Source organism: Cucurbita pepo, chromosome LG07, assembly GCF_002806865.2.
Source record: "Cucurbita pepo subsp. pepo cultivar mu-cu-16 chromosome LG07, ASM280686v2, whole genome shotgun sequence".
Classification (NCBI taxonomy): Eukaryota; Viridiplantae; Streptophyta; class Magnoliopsida; order Cucurbitales; family Cucurbitaceae; genus Cucurbita; species Cucurbita pepo.
In genome coordinates this window covers 4,351,491-4,376,080 of record NC_036644.1, presented here as the reverse complement: position 1 = coordinate 4,376,080, position 24,590 = coordinate 4,351,491, and the positions used below count along the sequence as shown (strand labels likewise).

Genomic DNA, 24,590 nt, shown 5'->3' with positions numbered 1-24,590 from the left:
AGTCCTCCCCCATGCCTCTATTGCTGCTTACAACATATGCGCGACAACTCTACATGTGCCACACATGTCACCAACTTGTGAGTAATTGGAACCAACGTCCAATCTATCCTCACCCTGAACTCACATGACACTTCCCTCTCGTGGATTGACTACACCCCTAGTGACCTGAACCTATCGCATACGGACCCTCAGTACATCTGTCTATACAAAATGATGGATAGTTTATTAAGATCATGTTCGTAATCGAAGACCAACTTGACGTCAACTTCATAACCACCACCAATGTCCTCGTCTAAAAGACGATCAATATCATCGTCTTGAATACTCTTTTGTCAACATTCACTTGCTTTGTATTTATTCGTAATAAAATCAAACTAAAATCCAATGTTTAAATTGTATGAATGAATCATTCATTCCTTCTCGGATATGCAGCCAAGTGTCTATGAGAGAGAAAAAGGTAAAATTCAATTTATTTACTAATTAGGTATATAATTTTGATCGATGGTATACCTAATATGAAGTAAACAATTCAATTATTTATTGTGACTAATTGCATACTAGTAATATAATTCATTTTAGGTATATTAATTATGTTATTGATATATCTCGTACAAAATTACATTAACTCTCGAGGACTTGAGTGATATGCAAATTATATTCTAGAAATAATAAATAAAAAGAACCAATCCAACCAGACATTTCAAGTTGGTTGGGTTAATAACCAGAATAATCTAAACATAGTTTACCACTCAACCCAATAAGTTGGTTCGAGAGGATGATCAGCCACAGTAGGATTGAGACACGGCCCAGACTCCTACGGGAGGCAGTAATGGAGAATTTTCTGCAATGGGCAAAAGCCTGATCGAGCAATGCTGCGTGGAGGTAGAAGGCCTACGGGTCATGAACTTCTTTTCCCGGAGAAGAAGCACTGACAATATTTGGAGAATAAGCATCGACTAACTCTGTGCCAGCAGCCGCGGTAATACAGAGGAGGCAAGCGTTATCTGGAATGATTGGACGTAAAGCGTCTGTAGGTGGCTTTTTAAGTCCGCCGTCAAATCCCAAAGCTCAACCCTGAACAGGCGGTGGAAACTACCAAGCTGGAGTACGGTAGGAGCAGAGGGAATTTCCGGTGGAGCGATGAAATGCATAGCGATAAAAAAGATCACCAACTACGAAAGCACTCTGCTGGACCGACACTGATACTGAGAGACGAAAGCTAGGGGAGTGAATGAGACTAGATACCCCAGTAGTTCTTGTCCTACTCTATTCAACCTCCAAACTGACAGAATTTTCGATTTAAAAAAATTATGTCCAACTCAGATTCAAATTTTTTTTAACACAACCCGGTCGTTATAATTTTAATTAAGTAGTCCAAGTTTGTCGAGTCATCAAATTATATGAACACCTCTAGATGCTGATAAAGTTATTTTTAGAACATGAAATTGATGAACAGTAGAATGATTTTTTTGTAAGATTATATTATAAATTAAAGAAGATTGATACTTTCATATCAATTGTGCCTATCCATTCCTAATTTTCTAAAACTAGAGCTTCTTAATGCCATTATTTTTAATTTAAATTTTGAGCTAAAAATTTGGAGAAAGCAGTTGGACTGTGCAACGATCGAAATTTGGATGGAAACAAATGATTTTTTTTTTCGAAATTAATTCGTAATAATCTCCGGATCCAAATGTTCTTCGCTAGCTCATAAACTCCTCAAAATTAGCTGGATTTTTTTTTCATCCGAAGAACAAAAGATGGAGAAATGTAAAAAATAGAAAATACAGAACACTTTCTGAAGTCCTGAAAGGAATTCGCAGGTTCTTAATTCTGAATTTCTTCCATTTTTTCAATTTCCCTTTTGTTATTTGCTTCCTGATTCTTCAGAAAATGTCAGGTTAGGGTTGCAAAATCAAATTGATTACGCTATCGGTTGCTATCGAATGATTCGAAATTGAAACCGGTTTTTATTGTACTCGATTAGAATTTCGTTGAATTTATTTTGACTCATGATTGTTTATGGAATTTTGTTTGTTTTTTCTTATGAAAATTTTACAGGGTTTGTTTCCGGGATTTCTTTGACGAATGTAGGTCTTTGCATGGGCAATCCATTTTTGAGGTTTGCAAGGACTTGGTGGCGTTGTTAAGATGTACAGGACAGTGGCTACATCTGCGGCCACAACCACAGCAACAACAACAACAGATAGCGTTGATTATGTTGTAAATTTGGATCAAATTCCACGGTGGAGTGATGCAGAACATAGGTCTTCATTGGAGTTCGTCAACGAAGATCCTTCCTTCTCTAATTCGTATTTTCCTGATCCTCTGACGTCTCCATCTGACGCGGAGGGTGGTAATTATGGAGTGGTTTCGAGATTTCCCGTCGATCATGAAATTAATTCCAAAATATATCTGTGGCGGGGGAATCCTTGGAATCTCGAGGTAGATGCTGTCGTGAATTCTACAAACGAGGTGAGTGTTATGTTCTTCATCTCCTTCCTTCTGCAATAGAAAACCTTAATCAAATAAACAAAAGGGAAAGCAATGAGATGCTAAAAGTCCCAAGAACTCAATAATAGTTCCATTAGAACACACAGGGGACAATCTCAGCCCCGAGTTCTGTACATTTCAAAGAAGAAGACAAAACATAGACATAGTTGCAAGCACAATTCTTCAATGGGTACTAACTATCCCTCGTAATCATATGGTTTTATGTGGTTGAGCTTTAAGGTGATATCATTTGAAGTGGGATATATTAGTAGGAAAATTAGTTGAAATTGAAAATTTGTTGATTATTAAGTTTTGGTATGTCTAATCCACTACGAAACGTATGCATATTTCACATGGGATAAAGTGTCGTTTATCAACTTAACGATCACATTGCCATTCTGCAGTTGCTTCCATTGGCAAGATGGAATTAGATGGTGGTCTCCTTACCTTCAGAGGTTCTTGAAAAAATACCCCAAAACTGAAATGCCTGAGCTTAAGCAACATTTAAATTATGGGTGGATTGAAAGTTTTGTCTGATAAAGTTGAAAGGACATAAGTCTGTCCTGTACAAAAGAGATAGAAGATGAGAGCTTCATATCCTCCATTAGTGTTGACTTTGGACTGCTGGAAGACGTACTTAATTCCAAGCACCGACCAGCACTATCATATTAGAAAATCATCTTCTCTAACATTGCACCATACCAACCAAGGCAATTATTTTTACGAATTGTTGTATGAGATAATAGAGGAAGTAGGATAGTATATTGATATTTACCTTTATGAAGAGCGAGGGGAGATCATCACTTGTTCATCTATCTAATGATGAAGGATCTTTTGGTTCAAGACATGCACCTGGAAGTTGTCGGCTAGATTAATCGAGTTATTAGTGGGTGAATTGATATTGAGGAAGATGGATTAGGGAAGACAACCTTAGGTAAGGGAAAACGAACAATATAGACAAGAAGATCATGGCTCTCCCATGTGCTCTTCCTTGACTACTAGGAGAGATGATTAAAAGGAGAAAAATAGGCATCTTTAAAGAAAGTAAGACAAGGTAGTACAAAATTTAAACTAGGATAATAGTACTTATTCCCTTTTTGAACTAAAGATAACCGAAGAAAGTACATATTGAAGATTTTGGGTTTCAACTTTGTGAATTCGGAGCAAACAAGTATAGGCTAATATTCTTGTTATGGGAAATAAAGGCTTTAAAGGCTTTATAGGAACAAATCCTAGCATGAAATTTCGCCAATCTGCATTCAAGCTATGAAGGAGTTTTATGAAATAGTACAGGAATTTCAGATATTCAAGTAACTCCTCCACAAAGTCACCATGATTTATCAAACCAACAACCTGACTCTTGATTGAATTGGTTATCGTCAAGGCCAAACTGGCATAAACTTGGAACCAAGTTCTTCTAATGTCATTAGTTGATGGATAGGTCATGTCACATGTGAGTATGATGGAAACCCATTCCATAAAATTGGTGGATAAAATTAAAAACCAGAAACTCTAACCATCTTCTGAAGTGGTTCCACATGATGATCAAGCTTAGCACACGGACAAAATGAGAATGTGAGATGTTGAGACAAGAACTAGTAATGAAAGTAAACAGAAGGCGGACTGACTCACTATATTACGTTATTTGGTTGCGATCTTTATTGTATTGGGTTCGAATAACTTAAATTTTATGTACAATTGTCATGCCTCTAAAGGATGTAGAGATGCTTGATCATTGTTTATGACTTGACAGTATCTCAACCTATTCATACTAAAAGAAAATGAAGAGGTTGTCAGCACAATTGTAGACATGGTGGTAGTCTATGGCCTATCACTTTAAAACCTCTTAGCATAAAAGCCTGTTTGGTGATAGTTATGTTGTTGATACTGGTTGATCTGCAACACGGATTTGTATCTGTAATCAGAAAACTCCTTTTTCGGTTAAGTTTATATAAAATGAAATAAGCTGCTAATTTCTATATCTGCCATCTTTTCTGATCGTAAAATTAAATTATACAGAACTTGGATGAAGCACACAGTAGCCCTGGTTTGCATGCTGCAGCAGGACCTGGTCTATCAGAAGAATGTGGAACACTTGTACGCCTGTGTTTCTATTTACTTCAGTTTGGCTTTTGTTTATTGCTTTTTCCCTGATTATGAACTAAAAATATTCACAAATTAACATCTGCATATATCTTATAAGAAAAAACTGTGGATAGTTTTGGCCTTTTGGAGGTACAATGGATTTCACTATTTTCAGAAAGATTTCTTTATAGAACTTCTTTAGACAATAAGAATGTCAAAACCTGACTCATTATATACATTTCACATCCTGAAGGGTGGTTGTCGCACAGGAATGGCAAAAGTCACTAATGCTTATGACCTTCCTGCTAGGTGAGTATGCAGTTGATGTTTGGACCTAGATTAAAGACCTATACATCCATTTAATCTTTGGCATTCTTTTTTAGGAAGGTAATGCATACTGTAGGTCCAAAATATGCTGTCAAATACCATACTGCTGCAGAGAATGCTCTGAGTCATTGCTACCGTTCTTGCCTTGAACTTCTCATCGAAAATGGGCTTCAGAGGTTGTGAAAGTAGTCGATGCCACATTATTTTTTTCTCCATATCGTTTGCTCATCTCATGCATCTCTTGCCATTTTTAGCTTACATGTTAATGGCGATTTAATGCAGCATTGCTATGGGTTGTATATATACAGAGGGAAAAAACTATCCTCGTGAACCTGCTGCACACGTAGCAATAAGTGAGATATTTTTCTACATGTTCCTTTAAGATGTCTATGTTTTTTCTCTATTCTACTATGATTCAATTTTCTTGTGCTACTTATGTTCACAAATTATGGACATCCATTAACCGCCAATTTACCTAGTATGTTTAGCTTAGTAGGGGTGTTATCAGGGTGGGGCAGGGGCTCGGAAGTATTTTGGACCTAACCTACTAGGGAGTTGGGCTTGAGGACTTGCACTGATCCATGCTAGCAAGCTCCGGTATAAGAAACACAAAATTGTGAAAAGTTGTTTCTAAATGTTTATCACTTCTTTATTACTTTTCTTTGATGGATATAGGTCCATTTGGATCTAATCTTTACGATTTGTGATTGTTACCAACTTGCATTCTGTAAATCAGCACAGCGATTGCATTTAAATCATCGGAGATGATGAAATCTCCAGTAGGTAGCGGCATCCATTTCAAGTGTTTCTAAATTAGAAGTCTATGTTAGTATTAGTTAGGCATACAGCTGTATACTTGATCAACTTATTGACATGCTGCCAAAGAAGTTTCCCATTAAATGATGGATTTTGTTGGAACTCAAATTTAACATTTTTTTTTACAAAAAAAGAAAAAAATAAAAATAAAAAAAAGGAAAAGTAAAGAAAATTTAACATCTTATCCTCATTTTTATTTTGCTTCTTCTTCTGTTTAGGAACTGTGCGTCGTTTGATTGAGAAGCAGAAAGGTAAAATTAAAGCTGTTGTCTTTTGTACAACATCATCAATCGATACTGAGATATACAAAAGGTACTTCACTTTCAAGTAACTGAGGCCTGTCATTCCTAAAGGATATATTTTCCATGCCGTATAATATATAACAATCCTTGTTGCATTTATTCGATTTGCTTTTATATGTTTCTGAGCCAGGTTGCTTCCTCTGTACTTTCCCCGTGATAAACACGAAGAAGAAGTTGCATTGTCAAAGCTTCCTGCAGATGTTGGAGATGAGAATGGTGAGACTATTATAGATGAGCGGAAAATCAGGATAAACACTTTGCCCAAAAAGAATGTTCTGAAACCTCCCCAAGTTCCCGATGATCCTCCTGTCAGTCATGTAAGGTTGACACAGAGGTTAGTGTAATGATTTATGCAACGTAACAGTTCTTTTTCAAAAAATATTTCATCTTCTATCTGATGGTAGATTCATGAAAATTGCATAGCTGTATGAGTCAGAGTTGCCCTGAATTTGATGACATTGATCTGTGGCATCTACTTTATCTGTGTTCATCATGACTCCCGGGCCAGTTATATTTATTTGAAAGAAACAAAATTATATTGAAAACCTGAAAATCACGAAGGTAGATGGGCAATCCTCACTACAAGCTATGGGGATTACCAAAGTGGACCCCTATCTGCAAATGTACGAGGAAGATTGTAGTTACAAAGATCTTGATGAAGAGAAAAAGTGCAAGGTTTCTTGCATTCTACAACTCCGAAGCGAAGGTCGTGATTGCATCAGACCATTTGTTTTTTTCTTTTTTGATATTCGTTGAGTGGGTGGGCTAGCTTGACTATTCTCATAGAATAACTACTTGAATTTCTACATTTGGTTGTCAAGGTAGTTGTAAGATATTAAATCCTAGATAGGTGACCACCAAGGCTTGAACCCATTATCTCTAAGCTCTTTGTAATCTTTAAGATCAACTCTGAGAAAACTTTATGATCATGTCGATTAGATCTTCTTGGATAGAGTTTTGGGAAAGAAGGGTTTTGGGATGAAAAAAATTGGAGAGTTTGGATGTGGAATTGTATTAGGTCAATAAACTTTTCCATCTTTGTTAGAGGGAGGTCCCAAGGGAAGGGTAAAATTTTTCGCTATGAGGTTATCTGCTATTGCCTTTCCTCTTCCTCTGAGTGGTTGATGCCTTAAGTAGGTTAGTGTGACCGGAACCGAGAAGGGTGCGATATGAGTCTAGTTTTCCATGTACCTACTCATTATTCCAACAACATATGGAAGATTCGAACGAGTATGAGTCTAGTACCTTAGACTTCTGATGACATGACTATACTCAGTGGAATTCACCAAGTTTGCTTCCATGAGATACTTGGTCAGGTAGCACTCTACCATCTTAAATTACTGCAACAACTTCTTAGTATAGGCCGATTGCTTTAGCATGATACAATTTTTCCTTTGGTCCACTTTATTACTGAAGTATTACGTGAGTAATCTGAGATTTGTCATCTCAAATTCTTTCATCATTTGCTGCTTGAACTCTTTGATGCCTTCCACACTTGTACCAGTGATGATCAGGTCATCAGGTACGCACCAACTATGAGTGTTTTAGTCCCATTGTTTCTTGTATACACTGATTGTTCTTGCGAGCACTTCATGAAATTTAGACTCTTTAAGCTCTTGTCCAGATGTATGTTCCACGCCCTCGGTGCTTGTCGTAAATCGTAAAGGGCCCTTGACAACTTGTACACTTTGTGCTCTTTGGTTTTGATGACGAACCCTTCAGGTTGGGCAACATACACTTCTTCTTGGAGGTCACCATTTGGGAATGCTGATTTGACGTCCAAGTGATGGACCTCCCACTCGTCTTGAGCTGCGAGGGCAAGAATCAACCTTACAGTTCAGTCTAGCCATAGGCGCGAAAACCTCCTCAAAATCAACTCCTTGTCGTTGCACGTATCCCTTCGCCACGAGTCTTGCTTTATGCTTGATGACATTTCTTCACTATTCTTCTTCAACTTAAACACCCACTTCAAAATGATGGGCTTGTGTCTGGACGATAAGTTAGTTAGTGCCCACGTCTTGTTCTTCTCAATTGCTTCAAGCTCTTTTTGCATGGCCTCCTGCCACATCGTCTCAGTTTCTGCCTCGCGATAGGTTGTTGGCTCCTCGACCGCGAGTAACACTAACTCATCGGGATCCAATTCTTCTTCAAGTGTATCCGCATAAATTTCAGCAAGAAAACTAAACTTCTTTGGTCCATCCTCTGTTGTGGATCCTCTTGTGCTCTCATCTGAGCTCTCTTATTCTAGAGGGTCCATCACGCCCTTCGGTATCACCGGTGATGACATGTGTGGACTTGTTGGTGTTGCTGTAGGGGAACTTTCTAGGTCTATTGCATCTCCTTCTTCTTCTAGAGTAGTGAACTCTGTAACCGTTTGCTTGTTATCGCCAACACTGCACCAATCTCACTTCTCTTCTTCGAATACGACATCTCTACTTACACAAATTTTCTCATGTGCATATCATACAGCTTGTGTGCCTTGGTCTCATCCTCTATGCCAAAATACACTATCTTTTGGCTTATGTCATCAAGCTTTTTGATATATGGCTTTGCCATCTTAACATGTGCTGTACAACCTAAGACTCTTAGGTACTCGAAGTGAGGTGTCTTGCCGAACCATGCTTCATAGGGGGTGCGAGTGTCCAGCGCCTTTGTCCGTCAACGGTTTAGAAGATAAACCGCATGTTGTTTTGCCTCACTCTAGAAAATCACTGGGACTTGCATGCTTTTAAGTAAGCTTCTTGCAGTGTTCATTATGGTGCGGTTTTTTTTTCGACCACACCATTTCATGGTGAAGTGTACGGTGCGGTGAGTTGACGCTTGATACCTTCCTCTTTGCAAAACTTTGAGAAGTTATGGGATAAGAACTCTTCACCTCTGTCGGTGCACAAGGCTTTCAGCTTGTGGTTAGACCCGTTTTCAACGAGTCTTTTGAACTTCTTGAATGCATATAATGCCTCTCCTTTTTCTTTTAGCATGTACACCCACATCTAATGACTATAATCGTCAACAAGTAAGAGAAAATATTTGTTACCAGCAATCGATGATGGTGTGATCAGGCCACACAAATCTGCATGAACCAGTAGCAGTGGTCACTCAACATAGAAACTGGTTTGAGCTAGGAACGAAAATCTTGTTTGTTTGGAGACTAGGCAACTTTCACGTAGCTAGTTTGGGTGTATGATTTTGGGTAGCCTCGTAGCCATCTTCTTCTCTGCCATCATTTTGAACGTCTGAAAGTTCACGTGCCCAAGTCTTGCATGCCATAGCCAAGCTAGGTCTGCAAGTGCCGTCAATAGGGTTATGCGACCATTTTACCTTCATCAACAAGGTTCCATTTCTGTTGATCATCTTGAGGAACAAGCCAGCTAACTCCACTCTGCTTCCTTCTTCCATCATCTAACCAAGACTGATAATATTACTCTTCAAGTTTGGGATATAGTATACCTTGGTCAGTAAACGTTGGTCACCATTCTTGCACTGGAACATGGTAGATCCTTTGACTTGGATCGATTCAATTGATCCATCACCAAACTTCACGTTTCCAATGAGCTTCTCATCAAGCTCCTTAAACTTTGTTCGATCTCCAGTCATGTGGTTGCTTGCTCTGTTGTCAAGGTACCATATGTTGGTCTCTACTCGGTCTTCTCCTTTTGTGAGAAGGTTTGCCATACCTTTTCTTCGTTGAGTATCAACAGGTTGATCATCTTCTCGGCCAACATCAGTGCGGGCTCTTGATCTTGCGTGAGTGTGAGGTTTGTCTCCTCATCTCACTTCTTCTTGCAGCACTCTATCGCATAGTGCCCATATTTTCCACCAGAGTAACACTTGATCATACTTTTGTCCTTCTAGGGGTTGGCATTGTCATGGGTTTGTGAGGTATTGTCACGGCCTCTTCTGCCACCACGTCCACGACTATGTTCGCGACCACGTCCACGACCTCTATTTTCCTTGTCATGGCTGCCACGTCCCCTTGTACTTGAAAAAGAAGAGTCAGCTGCATCATTCTTTTCCGTTCGTGTGAGCCACTCTTCATGTGTGAGTAAGAGGTGTTTTTCTCATCTTTGTCTTCATAGACACGAAGTCTCTCCTCATGGACCTTAAGACGATCAACCTCCTCAATTGACATGTTCTTGAGGTCGCTGAACTGCTCTATGGAGGTAAAGATTTGCATGAATCTTGGGGGAACAGCTCGAAGGAACTTCTTGACGACGAAGATCTCCTCCACCATGTCACCTAATGGACGGATGCCGCTGACGATCGTCGTTAACTTCATGGAAAAGTCGTCTATTGACTCACCGTTCTTCATGCGGATAGCCTTGAACTCACTTTTCAAGGTCTGCGCCTTTGCTTCCTTGACACGTTCCACACCCACATGCATTGTTTGTAACGTCTCCCACGTTGCCTTTGTCGAGTCCTTCTCTGCCAACATCAGAAGAACGTCCTTCGGGACTGCTTGGTAGATGGCGGCAAGAGCCATCGTATCCTTACACTCCTCAACGTCGCCATGCTCGAGGGCGTCCCATACGCCTTGTGCCTGTAAGTTGACACGCATCTTGATCGACCCATGCTGCATAGTTACTCTTCGTGAGTCGAATACTGGAGCGTTAAACTCCTCTTCTTTCCGCTCTTTATCGTTGTCACTTCTCCTTCAGTGACTTTGGATGGTGACGACATTTTCTTCGACATTGTGGCTTTGATACCAAGGGTTGGATTTGACCATGATTGAGATATGTTGAAACAAGTAAAAGAGGCAAAAGAAAAACTTGAGGGGAGAGAGATTTCAGAACAAAGTAATCTTAAGCACTTAGCTTTTCAATTCTCTTTGTTTTTGTGTTGTGAAAAAAAAAAAAAAACCTACTTCTCATGAGTATTTATAGTGTTGAAAGCACTAACTTGCTTCCTAAACTTTCTCCTCAAGTTAAGTAGTAACAATCTTTCTCATTAAAGTACAAAACTTGGTCCACAATTTGGCAACTACTACCAATTCTCCTTTAGTTGCTCCATGAGTTAGTAACTTATTCTAATAAGTCTACTAACAATTCTCCTAAGGTTACTCCACAAGTTAGTAACTGGTTCTACTAAGTCTACTAACCATTAGGAAGTTAGTAACTGGTTCTACTAAGTCTACTAACCATTCTCCTAAAGTTACTATATAAGTTAGTAACTTGTTCAACTAGCTCAAGTTTATTAGCTCACAATGTCTTCACTTGGTAAAATGATAAGACATAGGATGAATATTTAAAAATACTTAAATAACCTGGTTTGGGAAATGCAATCATATATAACATGGTTCATGATTGGTGAGACCTATTTTTTTTTACGGTTTCTTGGGCTCTACTTTCTCTTTCGAGTAGGTTGTATGCAAAGTGCTTCTCTACACATGGTTCACACATGCATGCACGCACCTACTAGGCAAACCCATATATGTACCCTTAGGCCTAACTATGGGCGAGCACACGCTTATGCTGCTGAAAGCTAACGAAAAAGAAAGGAGAACATAAAATATTGTGGTATACACATCCGTACAGAACATCATAGCATAGAATAATATTACATAAAAAGGGTTAGAGATGATGTGATATTCATGCTTCATTCAACCTAGCATGGAGGCAGTAAGTCTACTTATAGACTCAACTTGGTTCTCTAAGCTCATAGTTTCTAGATTTAATTTCTGAAATTCCATTCATTCAAAAAACCAAACATAGAGCCTATTCATGGAAACAACATAACCTAACTATCCAAAATTAATCATAAACCGTGTTAAATATTAATACTTGTCCAAAACAATTGCTCTATGGGCCTTTTCTGGCCCTAATTACGCCAGAGATGATTCCAGGACTGTTCATAGTGGTTAAAACAAGCCAACCAAGCCAACGGAAGCCAAATCGAGCTTAGGAAGCCGACCAAAGATTTTTCTTTCCAACTATAACAGGATCTTTGGGTGGGACTTAAGCCCTTGTGTGTTTTATTTTTGCATTTATACTTTCTTTAAAACAAGAGGTTGCATTTAGTGGCCTCAAAAGTTTTCTTTCTCCCACCGTTCTTTGATTTCCTTAGATTTTGTCGTCCTCGGTATGATAGAGAGACGATTGTGGTGGTGGGTCTTCTTATATTCTTTGTGATCGACATGTGAACTCAGGGGAAGGGAGGTTAGGATATGTACCCTAGATCCTTCTAGGGGTTTCTCTTGCCATTCTTCTTTTCATATCTCGTCTATCCCTTCTCCTTCAACTGTTGCTCCTGAGTCTCAAGTGTTTTCTTCAATATGGAAGGTTAAAATTTCAAAGAAGGTTAAATTTGTTGTTCAGTACATGGGAGGATTAACCCCATGGATTGTGTCCAAAGACAATCTTCTTTCCTTTTATACCTACGATGGTGCAGTCTCTGCAAGAGGTATGAGGCATGAGGGTGATGTTTAATCATTTGCTGTGGGTGTCCACTTTGAGTCGTTGGATGAGTTGTGTTTGTGGGGCTTGCAATAGAGATAGGTGATTTATGTTGGAGGAGGTGCTTCCGAATCTTTCTTTTAAGAAGAGTGGCATTGTGTTGTGGTGTGCTTGCTTATTTGTTGTTTTGTAGGGTCTTTGGTTTGAGAGAAACCATAGGATACTCATTCTCAGATATCTTAAACAAAACCTCCAACCAAACAATTCCTTAATGCTTTCTTGTTTCTTGTAAGGTTCAAATTCCTACGCGTGGAACTCACTCCCTGCCCAAAATTAAAACTCGTGTAGTCTTCAAGCCTTGTGTCAAGTTGTTAACACACTACCCATCAATACACTCCCGTTGCATGATAATGTTCATTTGATCCCCTTAAATCTTTCTCCTTTTCTTTTGGCCAACCTAATCGTTAACAATCCATTGAGCAAGGACCAATATCTTTGTTATGGAACTTTTATCACAACAATTTTAGAAAAGCTCCCATGGAATTAAGCGACCTTACAAGCGGATTAGTCTGACTGAAATGCAGCCACCAGTTGTCTCCTGTTCTGCATTGATCTCCACCTTCGTAGAGGAAGAATTCTACAGTACTTTCATTTATTGCAAATGCATTCCTGCATACCGTTCGACATATTTATTGCTTTTCCTTGTACTCTAGATACAATTGCATCATTTATTCCCTATCCATAATAAGATTTCTTCATTCTGCAGAGAAAAAGTGAGGTTTTGACTCTTCATCTCCACCTTGCTTCCAACTCTGCCTTCATCACCTTCTATAACAGAAAATACATCTGGCTCTCCATGTAACCATTGGTTCCGTAGTTCAAATTTCTCTGGAAAGTTCTCTAGATAGATGACCAGTTCTTCAGTCTAAGATGTAAGATTCTCGTCTCTTCCTCAATTTGGAACGTCTAAGCTCGCAATCTTCCCTAGTTGCAAGCTAGTCATCTTGAAATAATCGTATGATTGCAGTAACCCGTTCTCATACAACCCTTTCAAAGTCCCTCTCAGGCACTATTCTGTTTTGTGGATCTGAGGATTATCAAGTCTGTCTACTCTGCCCCTCCTTTTCAGGTTTCAAACCCTCCCTTTCTAGTTTATTCTTGGAGCCTAAATAGAACCGTATTAATGAACTCCCTTCTAGATTTGATCCCGTCGAAATTTCTGATTTTTTTCGCTTTCATTTGGTAGAACCAGAGTGCCCTCACTGGGGGAATTTGTTTGCTTCTATTCGGTATTTTCAGACCGGTGAAGAGAATCTCTCTGGGGGTTTTGAGATAGAGGTCCTTTAAGGTGAACTTATTCCTTACTAGTTAGAAACACTTTTTCATACAGTCTTTCCAACTGACTATTCTCGGGCTTGAAAGCTTGAACGTGACGAATAGGCTGCACTTCTTTTTTATTACAATAGGTGGAGTCTCTTAAAGCCTTATACGAGCATGAGACTGAAGAAGTATGGCATTGGTGTGAGTGTTATTACCTCCAGATATTCACCCACTTTGATTAAAAACTTCCAGCATTCAACAATAATTTAGCCCTTGTTTTATTGAAAAACTTCGTTCTGAATACGTTTCCAATCGTTTTTTTCTATCATCATGTCTGCTGCCATCCTAAGATTTTTTTTTAAAAAAAAAAAAAAAAAAAAAAACTCTAGTTCATGCTATCCTCAAATTTCACTCTTCAAATTTCAGTTTCCCTGTCCTAATCCTACTGAGAAGACATTTCTGTTCTACCCCATAGTTACGTTTTTTGGTAGTTCGTGTTGCCTTCAAGGCCATTAGAAATGAAAAGAGAGATTGTACCAAAGCAAAGGCAAGAGAAATGTCATTTTACACTTGCGTTTTCTTTTAATATGAAGAAAGTGTAGTATCACTTTCGATGGGGGGGAATAGAAACCACGGGCACTACTGCATCATTACCCAGATGAGAGTGAAACCTGTAATCTGGAATTTGATCCTTTCGGTACTGTGTTGCTTCATTTCCACATTTGGTTTCATATGTTTTCTTTTCCTTTTTAGTAAAAGAAATTAGTTTCTTAAGAAGAAAAGGAAATAAGAAAAAGAACTGATTATTGCTAACGTGCACGGTGCTTTCTTCCTCATCTATTTCCATCCCCACACAAGACCTCATCTACTTTGATCATTTCAACTATCAAGAGCTAATATGGTTCCTGCACTTAGGTCTCTTCTGAAATAGTTTTGTTTCGGGATTTAGGTCTTCTCGATCCTTGTTGCATCTGTTAAACGTATTTTTACTTAACTAATGGTGCTTGGTATTTTTAGGAACCCATCATATTTGGATTCATACCTGGATCCTGCTTTCATGGCTTTAATCAAAGATCCAGATCAAAGACGCAAGGAACAATGGGAAAAAACTGCCCAGGCTCAGACTGGATGGAATTATGGTAGAATACTTGGATTTGGTGAACTTGGTGGAGCTCCTTTATCTGCTGCTGAAGAATACTCACTTCATTCAAGATACCTTGCTAAAGCAAATTCTCTTAATCTCTCTGAAATTGGGGAGATGAAAATTGTGTGAGTATCAGATTTCTTGTTTGTTTCCACATGCTTATGTATATAGTGGTCCGCTATCCGCCACCCACACAATCAAAAGGTGAGTTGGACGTGACTAAGAAAAATTAGACTACAAAATCATTAAATTTTGTATACTTGATAATAATTTATGCTTTATTTGTTGAAATCATGTATCCAAGGATAGTTTCTCTTGAAGTTCTGGATCTTCAGGGCAATTAGTACTGATTTTACTTCTCTTCGGTCTTCACTTTTCGAGGAGTTTTGTTACTTTTGCCTTTGTCTAGAACATTTCAAGGAAGTTGATTTCTTTGAGTCATTAGAGTTTATATGTGCCAGTGGTTAATCGAAGTGTATATCGAGAAATATCATGTTGTTTCCCATTACGGAATGTACGGAGTTCTAGTTAATGTCTCTCATGGGCATGTTAATTAGTCAGACGTTTGTGAAAACCAGTTGAGTCAGATGCTTATACTAAACATATTCGGTTTGTGCATTTCTGATTATATTACTAGCTTGAGATGCATATAATTATACTCTATTGCAGTTACCGTGGTGGAGTTGATAGCGAGGGTCGCCCTGTTATGGTCGTTGTGGGAGCACATTTTCTACTGCGTTGTCTCGACCTTGAGCGATTTGTGCTCTATGTTGTAAAGGTAATTTTGTTATAATCTTGAATAATATGTTCTTGTTTCTAATATTGAATTTTTATATCTTAAGACTTCTATGAAGCATGAGTGTAGTTACGGATGAAGAACACAATGAATTCTCAACAATGTTTCAAACATTGATATGAACCTTGTAGGATGATATTGATGAATTTTTGTTCTCCATCTTGCTTTGTTAAATGTTTATGCTGTGTTGTACACAATTTTCTTAAAATCATTTAAGACATAGTGAGGCAGTTGTGAGGTACCTCATGCCAACATAAAAAGAGGCTGAGACCTTGCTGATTAAGCCTTTGGTGGCGCGGTGGCTAATGGCATTACGGGGCCAAGCCATATATGAGGCTAGCCTCATTTTTCCTTGTTTATAATTTCATTCTCTTTGTTAGTTATTAACTTCTTAGTTGATTCGTATTTATTGATTTGTTGTAATATATTCCCGGAAATTGATTTCCTTATGGTGTTTCTTCTATTTAAGAAACCCCTTTATTCTCATGATAAAATAGATAAGAGTATTATTTCTCTTATATTTTGCACTGTCATAAGAGCATTAGGACCCTAAAAAACCAACCCTAAGCCTGGTCATATCTGCCGACCGTTCGCATTTACCGAACACCACCCTCACCCCGTCTAAGTTCGCATCTCCTTAGTCTCCAGAAATTCACAGTCTTCATTCATGGATTCGCATTCTTTGTTCCAGTTTCATACACGGATTTGGGTGGGTGTTTGCACATGAGTTTGTTGCTGTTTTACCGTCATCCACCACTGTTACAGCTTTCGTCGTTGACCCACCACAACTTGTACCATCGATGCCATTGCCTGCACGGTCGATAAGCTGCACCACCACTATTGGTCAGCCAAGTGTTGTGCTCTTCTGCCAAGTTTCTTGCCCTGATTTTTGGCTCTCTGGTATCTTTTTTGGCTGCTGTTTTTTTGTGGGTTTGGTTTCTGTTTCTTTTTCAGTTTTGAAATTTGTCGCATTAATACGCATCCCAGTCCTTTCCTTAGATGCATCGCTGTAGATCTCGTACCCTTCATAACTCTCGGGTACTGTGAGTACTGGGGCGGTTATCAACCTTTGTTTTAGGTCTTGGAAGCTTGCCTCACAAGCATTGTTCTACACAAACGGTACACCCTGTCCTAGCGAAGTCCTGCATCAACCTTTGATAGTATCCCCCAACCCTAGGAAACTTTGCACCTCTGTAACCGTAGTTGGGCGTTCTCACTTCGTAACCGCTTCAACTTTAGTGGGATCTACGGATATTTCGTCCTTTGACACCACGTGTCCTAAGAACGAAACTTGTTGCAGCCGGAACTAACATTTAGAGAACTTGACATACAACTTGTTCTCTCTCAGGGTGGTCAAGACTTTTCATAGGTGTTCTTGGTGTTCTAAGTTTGTTTTCGAGTATACAAGGATGTTGTGTATGAACACGATAACAAATGTGTCCAATAGTCTTTGAATACGCGGTTCATTAATTCCATAAATACAGCTGGGACATTGGTGAGACCAAACGACATCACTACGAATTCGTAGTGACTGTATCTTGTTCTAAACGCTGTCTTTGGTACGTCTTTTTCTTTAATTTTGATTTGGTGGTAACCTGACTGAAGGATCTTGAAGAATATCGTTTCCTCCCTGAGTTGATCAAATAGATTTTCTATACGAGGCAGAGGGTATTTGTTCTTTATTATTCTCTTATTTAGCTTTGTATAATTGATGCACAGACGTATCGACCCGTCTCTCTTTTTGCAAACAACACTGGTGCACCCCAAGGGGATATATTAGGTCGAATGAAACCTTTGTCCAATAGCTCTTGTAACTGCATCTTGAGTTCTTTTAACTCTGCTGGTGCCATACAATAGGGTGCTTTGAAGATGGGCCTAGTTCCCGGTTCGAGTTCTATAGCGAAGTCGACCACTCGGGAAGGGGGTATTCTTGGTAGGTCTTCTAGAAATACGTTGGGAACTCATTTACTACAGGTACGTTGTCTAAGGTCTTTTCATTTCCTCTTACATCTACGACACATGCTAATATAGCCCAATCGCCTTGTTGGACTAGTTTCTTTGCTTTCATCATCGAGACTACCTTTGGAGCAGTCCTGGAGCTTGTGCCTTTAAACTTAAAACTGGCTCTTGCCAGTGGTGAGAATACTACCTCCTTTTTGCGACAGTCTAGTAGCACGGTTTTCAGCTAACCAATTCATGCCTAGTATTATGTCGAAGTTAGTCATGTTAACTACTATCAGGTCTACACGTAGGTGATTACTTGGCCATTGTTTACTAGCCCAGATCTACCCTGTAGGGGTGCTTACAAACAATTCATGCAATAAGGGTTCTAATTCGTACCCTGCTTGTGCAACAAAAGGCATAGAGATAAATGAATGCATAGAGCCAGAATCAAATAAAGTAAAAGCGTAATGACCTAAAATGGGTAGTGTACCTGTCACCACGGTATTGGACCTCCTAGTGTCCCTGCTGGTGGATGCATACGCCTTAGCTTGAACCCGCGTTTGCACCAGTTGGTTCGCCTCTTCCACTGCTCTAGGCGGGTTAGGTTGGGTTTCTGCATCCCTGGTCATGCAGTTGATGGCGATGTGACCTTGACCACATCGATAACGGGCTCGCAATCCAGCCATGCACCTTCATCCATGCATTCTTCCACATATCCTGCACCCCGCTTCTCCCTTTCCTCTAGCCCCATCCTGATTTATGGGGTTTTGTTCAGTGCGTCAGGGAGGGTACCTCTCATTCTATCCTGGGGCAGGTCTATTGTTATAGTGGGGCCTACGTGCCGGTGGCTGGCATTCTGAGTCCCCTGAATCATGTGGACGCTTACGTCCAATTGTTACTGGTTGTTCCCGTCGCGCCTCATCCTTAGGTTTTTCTAAAGCCTTGGCAGTTCTCAAGGCTTCGTCATAGGTCTTTGGATCTATGGCTTCCACCGTGCAGCGGATCTTCAGTTCCAGACCCAAAACAAACTTCTCTGTTATCTTCTGCTCTGTGTCAACCAAGGACGGGACGAATCTCTTCAACCTCATGAACTCTCTGTTATCATATTTCTCTACGGTAAGTCCGCCCTGCACCAGATGGATGAACTCTTGTTGTCTCTTGAGCCGTTCCGCCTTAGGATAGTATTTAGGAAAGCTTTCTTAAATTGTTTCCACTCCATTGCTCTTCCGGCTGGGTTTAGACTCTCTTTGTTGTCCCGTCACCACACCTCAACATCCTTCTGTAGGACGAATGTCGCACAGGCGACCTTTTGGTTATCAGGGCACTCCATCGACTTAAATATGGTTTCTACAGATGAAATCCACATCTGGGTCTCTGTTGGATCCTTTGAGGTACCGGTGAATGGCCGAGGGTCATACCGCTTGAAGTCCTTTAGCCAGTTTGCCCCTCTAGTAGGTTGCGAAGGGTTAGCTTGGGTGTTGGCTTGTTGGTTGGCCTATTGGGTGACTATTAAGGTGTGGACTAAGGCCTGGAGCGACTCCCACATTAGTCTGGTGGTAGCGTCTACTCCAGCCACTGGGGGCGTAGCCTCAGGTGCGGCTTGCGGTGGCGGCACAGGTTGTGGTGGCAGTGCATTTTGTGGCGGCACAAATGGTTGCGGCGCAACTGATGGCGGCATACTTGTATCCGATCCAGTCTATAATCCTTCTCGAGGTGGGTTATCTTCAGCTTCACCTCGTCCTCTTTCTCTAATAGGAAGTTGTCTCCTTCCTCGTTTTCCTCTTCTGTGTCCTCTGGGCGGCATGATTCTAGAAACCAAGATAACGTTACTTAAGTCTAAGGCTCATTACTATGAACATATACTATGTCTCACATAATCTAAGTTCACATCATATTGCAATACAACACAGCAGCAAATCAATCAACATGCTACAATCACATCATACTCTTTAATTTAAAGCACATGGAATGTCAATTCAACACAACGACATTGTAAAAACAATTGCTTGCGAGTTTCTAAAAGCATTTACTTTTTCTTATCTTATGCAAGGCATACCTGAACGGTGACGGGACATCGACGTTTGGACCATAGAATGTGCCAAGCCTACATCGTAGGCTAGTCTACAGAATCTATAACCTAGAGCTTTGATACTAACTCTAACGACCCTAAATTTCTACTTACTCAGAGTCGCTACTAACGTCTCTTGCTCAACTCATATGCGGACTATAACTCCTAAAAGAAACATCATTTATACATAAATATCGAAAAATTTAAAACAACTTTATCTCTGGAAAACACAGCCATGGTCTTATATGTTTCATACGAAATACTAAAATTTAAAATAAAATAAATATCAAATAATTTAAAACATATGAAATGCAAGACAACCTATTCTAACCTAAGACTAGGAATTTAAATATGCAACTACCCTATGCATGTGCCATGGTCGCTACTCGCGAATGCTGTCGTCATCCGTACATGGGTGTCTTGCCTTTACCTGAACAATGATATGGCACACGGCCTGAGTATTTCGAAAAATACTCCGTAAGTGACCCCACTATAGGGGCCATGTTGAATGCAAACACATGCAAATATGCTTTAGGGACCTATCTCTATCTCATACTAGGGGTAGCCTCCAGTCCGGACTAACTTGGATCTGTAGGACTTTCCTACACACGACCCACACGTGCGAGTATGAATCCCCAGGTGGTTCGCACACCACTTGGTCCCATACTGGTCGAGCTATCTGTCTGAAGTTCGGAGGTCAGTAGACCCTTGGGTGTCATGCTCAACATGATCACTGTCATCATCATATTGTGCACGTCCGCACTCATCATCATAAAGGGAATGTATCCCGATGCTTATGTACACACAACATGCATGAGGTCCCTCGATTTATCGTCTTAAAACATCCTTCTGTCACAACCCTAGTCTCATCTCTATATTACATTTAGTAATACATGCTCATTAGATATTTATATTAATATCATTACTTAGGGTTGTGTCCTAGGTCGATCTCTCGACATGATGCAACATGACATTCATCATCATAAAGCATGTTTAATATGGAAAACATCATCATATTAAGGTAAACGTCATACATCATAATCATCATAATGTCATCAAATGCATCAAGCACAACAAGTACATCATATAACTCACTTATGTCAACATACATCATCACATAATTCACGTACGGTATCATACGACACAGTACATACATCATACATCATATAATTCACATACGTCATCATAAGTCATCATACAACATAGCTCATACAATTTTTCTAGCATATCCTATAGTAAGGCCACTTACTTGGTTGGCCTTAGCCAGCGTTCTCCCTAATTATTATACGTTAGCTCTCATTCCTCGAAAGCTGTTCCAAACGTCGCTGGAGTTCGTTTCCTATTTTTGGAAGAGATGAATGCCATTAAACAAAATTGCACATTGGACATAGTAGAATTACCCAATGATAAGAAACAATAGGACTCAAATGAGTGTTTTCTATAGCGTGCAAAGCCTATGGTAGCGTTGAAAGATTCAAAACTGGACTCGTTGCTTAAGGCTTCACTCAGACCTATGAAATTGGTTAGCAAGAAACGTTCTCTCTTGTTGCGATAATTAACTCTAATAGAGTTCTGCTATCTATTTCTATAAAAAAATTGGTCTCATGCTTTTCTCCATGGCGAACTTGGAGAAGAGGTATTTAAGAACTTACCACTAGGTTTTGGGGAAGATCTCTTCCTCTTGGATAAGGTGCGTAGAGACTTATAGAAACCTCTTCCTTTTGGGATGCTGTGGTGGTGGGTTCTCTTCTGAGTCCAACACCCTTTTGACATAGGATCATTGCGAATAAATACGGTCCTCAACCTTTCAAGTGGCTTAACGAACTTACAGGAGCCCTTGGAAAGACATTTCTTTCGAGCTCGCTTTCTCTTCTTTTGTCCAACAAGGTGGGGAGATGGGAAGGAAACGTACTTCGAAAGGATAATCGGGCAGGGGATAGGCCCCTCTATGCTATGTCTCCCTATTTATACCATTCATCTTTTATGGAAAATTATTATGTGGCTGAGGCTCTAGACCCTTGTGGGAGCTCTCCCTCCTCATTTGGTTTTCCTTGTCCGTTATCCGTAGGGAATCAACATACAGCTTAGCTCTCTTATCCTTGATTAGGGAGGTCATTCATAGATAGGGGAGGAGGTTTTTTTTGTTCGTGAGCCCTAACCCGACTAAGGGTTTTTCTTGTCGCGGGTTCTTTTAGTGCTTATATTGAGTCTCTCCTCAATCGGCTAGTTGATTTTTTTTTTTGTTACGAAAGGTGAAAGTTCCAAAACAGTTCAGTTCTTCGTTTTACTGATCATCCATGAAAGAAAAAATAAAGCTTGATTGACACCCTTTTCACAATCTCAATAAGAATCTTATTTTATTTTTTTTCATTTTTGACATAAAAAAATACTCCTATTCTTTCAAAAGTTACAATAATTTTGTTTAAGAGATTATAAGTTGCAATATTACCTTCACCCTTCATAAACGTTTCTAAATTGTTTGGAACGGTTTTAATTTTGTTCCGACCATAATTGAAGAATGTTAGGAAGTATTTTTGTTTGAACTATGGTCTGTGATATGTCTCCCTTCCATTCTTCACCTTTTGACTGCTCTCTTATGGATTCTAGCCAGATTGATAACTTTCTGGAGTTGATTTTGTAACTTGGGGGCTGTCCATCTTTAAGTTCTTGATTTTGCAAAGTTAGGAAAAAAATTACTCATGAAGTTGAAATTCTTCCGAATGTTGGACAGGAAATCGACATAGCAGTGACTGGAATAACGTGTCAATGACTAGAATGCTTGTTTGGATTAAGTTTATAAGACCGTCGTTTAATCTCAATGACTTTTTGTCCAACATTCTAATGGTTTTTTTTTGGTCTACATGCAATTTTGAAAGTTCAAGGATAGTACGACTACTTTCGAAAGAATAGGAGTGTTTTTGAAACAAAAGACGCAGTTACAATATATTTTTTTATAATTTAGCCTAGAATTTATTTCCGTTTGAGTTGATTTAATTCTAGTGAATGGTAGCACATGAAACTCTATTCAAAAGTTCATATTTTTGGTTCCTGTTTAACCTCTAATCTTGCCACTACTGTCTGGAACATTCTTTCTTTGCTGTTTTGTGCAGACATTTCTTAGTTTATGCACTTTTGTTGTATAAGAAGTTATGCACTTAAACTTGTTATTAAATTCCAGGAATTTGAGCCATTAATTCAGAGGCCTTACACCATTGTGTACTTCCACTCAGCAGCTTCTTTACAGCCGTAAGTGATCTTCTATATTTATTTTAAAACGAGCAAGAAACTTTGGGATGAACATGGAAAGCAGCTTAGACAATGAGAAGTTCGTAATGAAACCTAGTTGTGTGCATTTTGTTCTTGATTTTGTATCGGTTAGTAGTCTACCGGAAGTTATTCAACTTTTCTGACCGTGTTTACGGTTTCTATACCGTTAGTCGGCCCGACATGGGATGGATGAAGAGATTGCAGCAGATTCTTGGCCGAAAACACCAGCGTAACCTCCAGGTATATGAACTCCGACTTATTCCAATGCTAGATGTGTTCTGAGCAAAAATCCCCCTTTATCTTTCTCATCTATCGGTATGATTTTTGTAGGCAATATATGTTCTTCACCCGACTTTCGGATTGAAAGCTGCAGTATTTGCCATGCAATTGCTTGTGGATAACGCGGTAGGCTTAAAGTTCGTTTAAATATCTCGTTTCTAAGCATCGAATGAGATTAAAAGTGTTAGTAACCTGAAGTAACTGATATCCAGGTATGGAACAAGGTTGTGTATATCGATCGACTACTGCAGCTGTTCAAATATGTTCCACGAGAGCAGTTGACCATCCCGGACTTCGTATTTCAGTGAGTTCATGCTTCCTTTGAACTTTTATTCAACAATGATTACAAATCCTCGAATTTAGAGCATAGATGCCTTGTATGTCTCTGTATTATGCCTTTGTTCGTGAAGTTTACGATTAAGATAAATTAGACGCGTCGTTCTATGATAAATGCAGGCACGACTTAGAAGTAAATGGAGGGAAGGGCCTAATTGTGGACCCTCGAACAAAATACGTATATCATCGACCTTAACATCGAAGAAAATGTATGGATAATGATCCATTAGCGTCTCGTATTAGGTGGGTAGGTGTTGGTTATGTTTGTAGAAATGGCATACCATTTTCTTTCATCCTTATTTTTGTTGAAGTATTGGTTCTTTTGTGTAATGAAGATGAAATAACGTTGTATATTACGTCGGATGAGCCTTTTTAATAAAATGAAGAAAAAAATTATGATTTTTTTCACAATTTATTATTTAAAAAAAATATATATATAGTTATTTTTAAGAAATTTTTTAATTTATGATTTTAATTTTTCAATATAAATTAATTAGTGATGATTGAGTTATTAGAAATTGGAGTTGAAATACCTTGTTAATAAAGTTATTTTACGTGCATGAGTAAATAAAATATATAATTAATTTATGTTTAAATTATACACAAAATATAAAATTAATCTAGTGAACGTAAAATTTATAAAATTAATATAAAATTAATCTAAAGAAGATAAAATATGATTTATGTTATATAATTATGTGATGATGTTATATGATGATGTGACGAGTATTAAGATATAGAGATGTTTAAGGAATATATTTTGTTGTTTAGGAGTTATATTTTTTTCCTCATTTTTTAAGTTGGTTGGCAGTATATTTTATCTTATTTTTCGGATTTGGGTAGTAGTATATTTTATTTTATTTGTAAGAGTTTATTTTATGTTATTTTTCAGGATTTGACGGTATATTTTATCTTATTGGTAAGAGTTAATTGATAGTTTGTATTCTATTTAAAGAACATTAGTAAAAATTGCACTGTCGATCCCACCTCTATTTCTCGTTCTTAACATGGTATCAAAGTACCG

At 38.9% G+C, this 24,590-nt stretch overlaps 1 protein-coding gene across 5 annotated transcripts; it reads left to right on the top strand.

Moving 5' to 3' along the window:
* Positions 1–1,550: 1,550 nt before the first annotated feature.
* LOC111798967 (protein GDAP2 homolog) lies at positions 1,551–23,973 on the top strand. Of its 5 annotated transcripts, XM_023682328.1 has the most exons (16): positions 1,554–1,823; positions 1,901–1,966; positions 2,062–2,475; positions 4,513–4,590; positions 4,832–4,887; positions 4,962–5,081; positions 5,188–5,258; positions 5,940–6,033; positions 6,154–6,357; positions 14,750–15,001; positions 15,546–15,654; positions 22,863–22,930; positions 23,122–23,191; positions 23,282–23,356; positions 23,443–23,534; positions 23,687–23,973. In XM_023682328.1, the coding sequence occupies exons 3-16, from the start codon at positions 2,152–2,154 to the stop codon at positions 23,760–23,762; spliced, it is 1,689 nt and encodes a 562-aa protein (XP_023538096.1). In that variant the 5' UTR covers positions 1,554–1,823; positions 1,901–1,966; positions 2,062–2,151; the 3' UTR covers positions 23,763–23,973. The 5 variants fall into 5 exon arrangements, with proteins under 5 accessions (XP_023538099.1, XP_023538096.1, XP_023538098.1 ...); XM_023682330.1 differs by lacking the exon at positions 1,901–1,966 and having other exon boundaries at positions 2,095–2,475; XM_023682327.1 differs by lacking the exon at positions 1,901–1,966.
* The last annotated feature ends 617 nt before the right edge of the window (positions 23,974–24,590 follow it).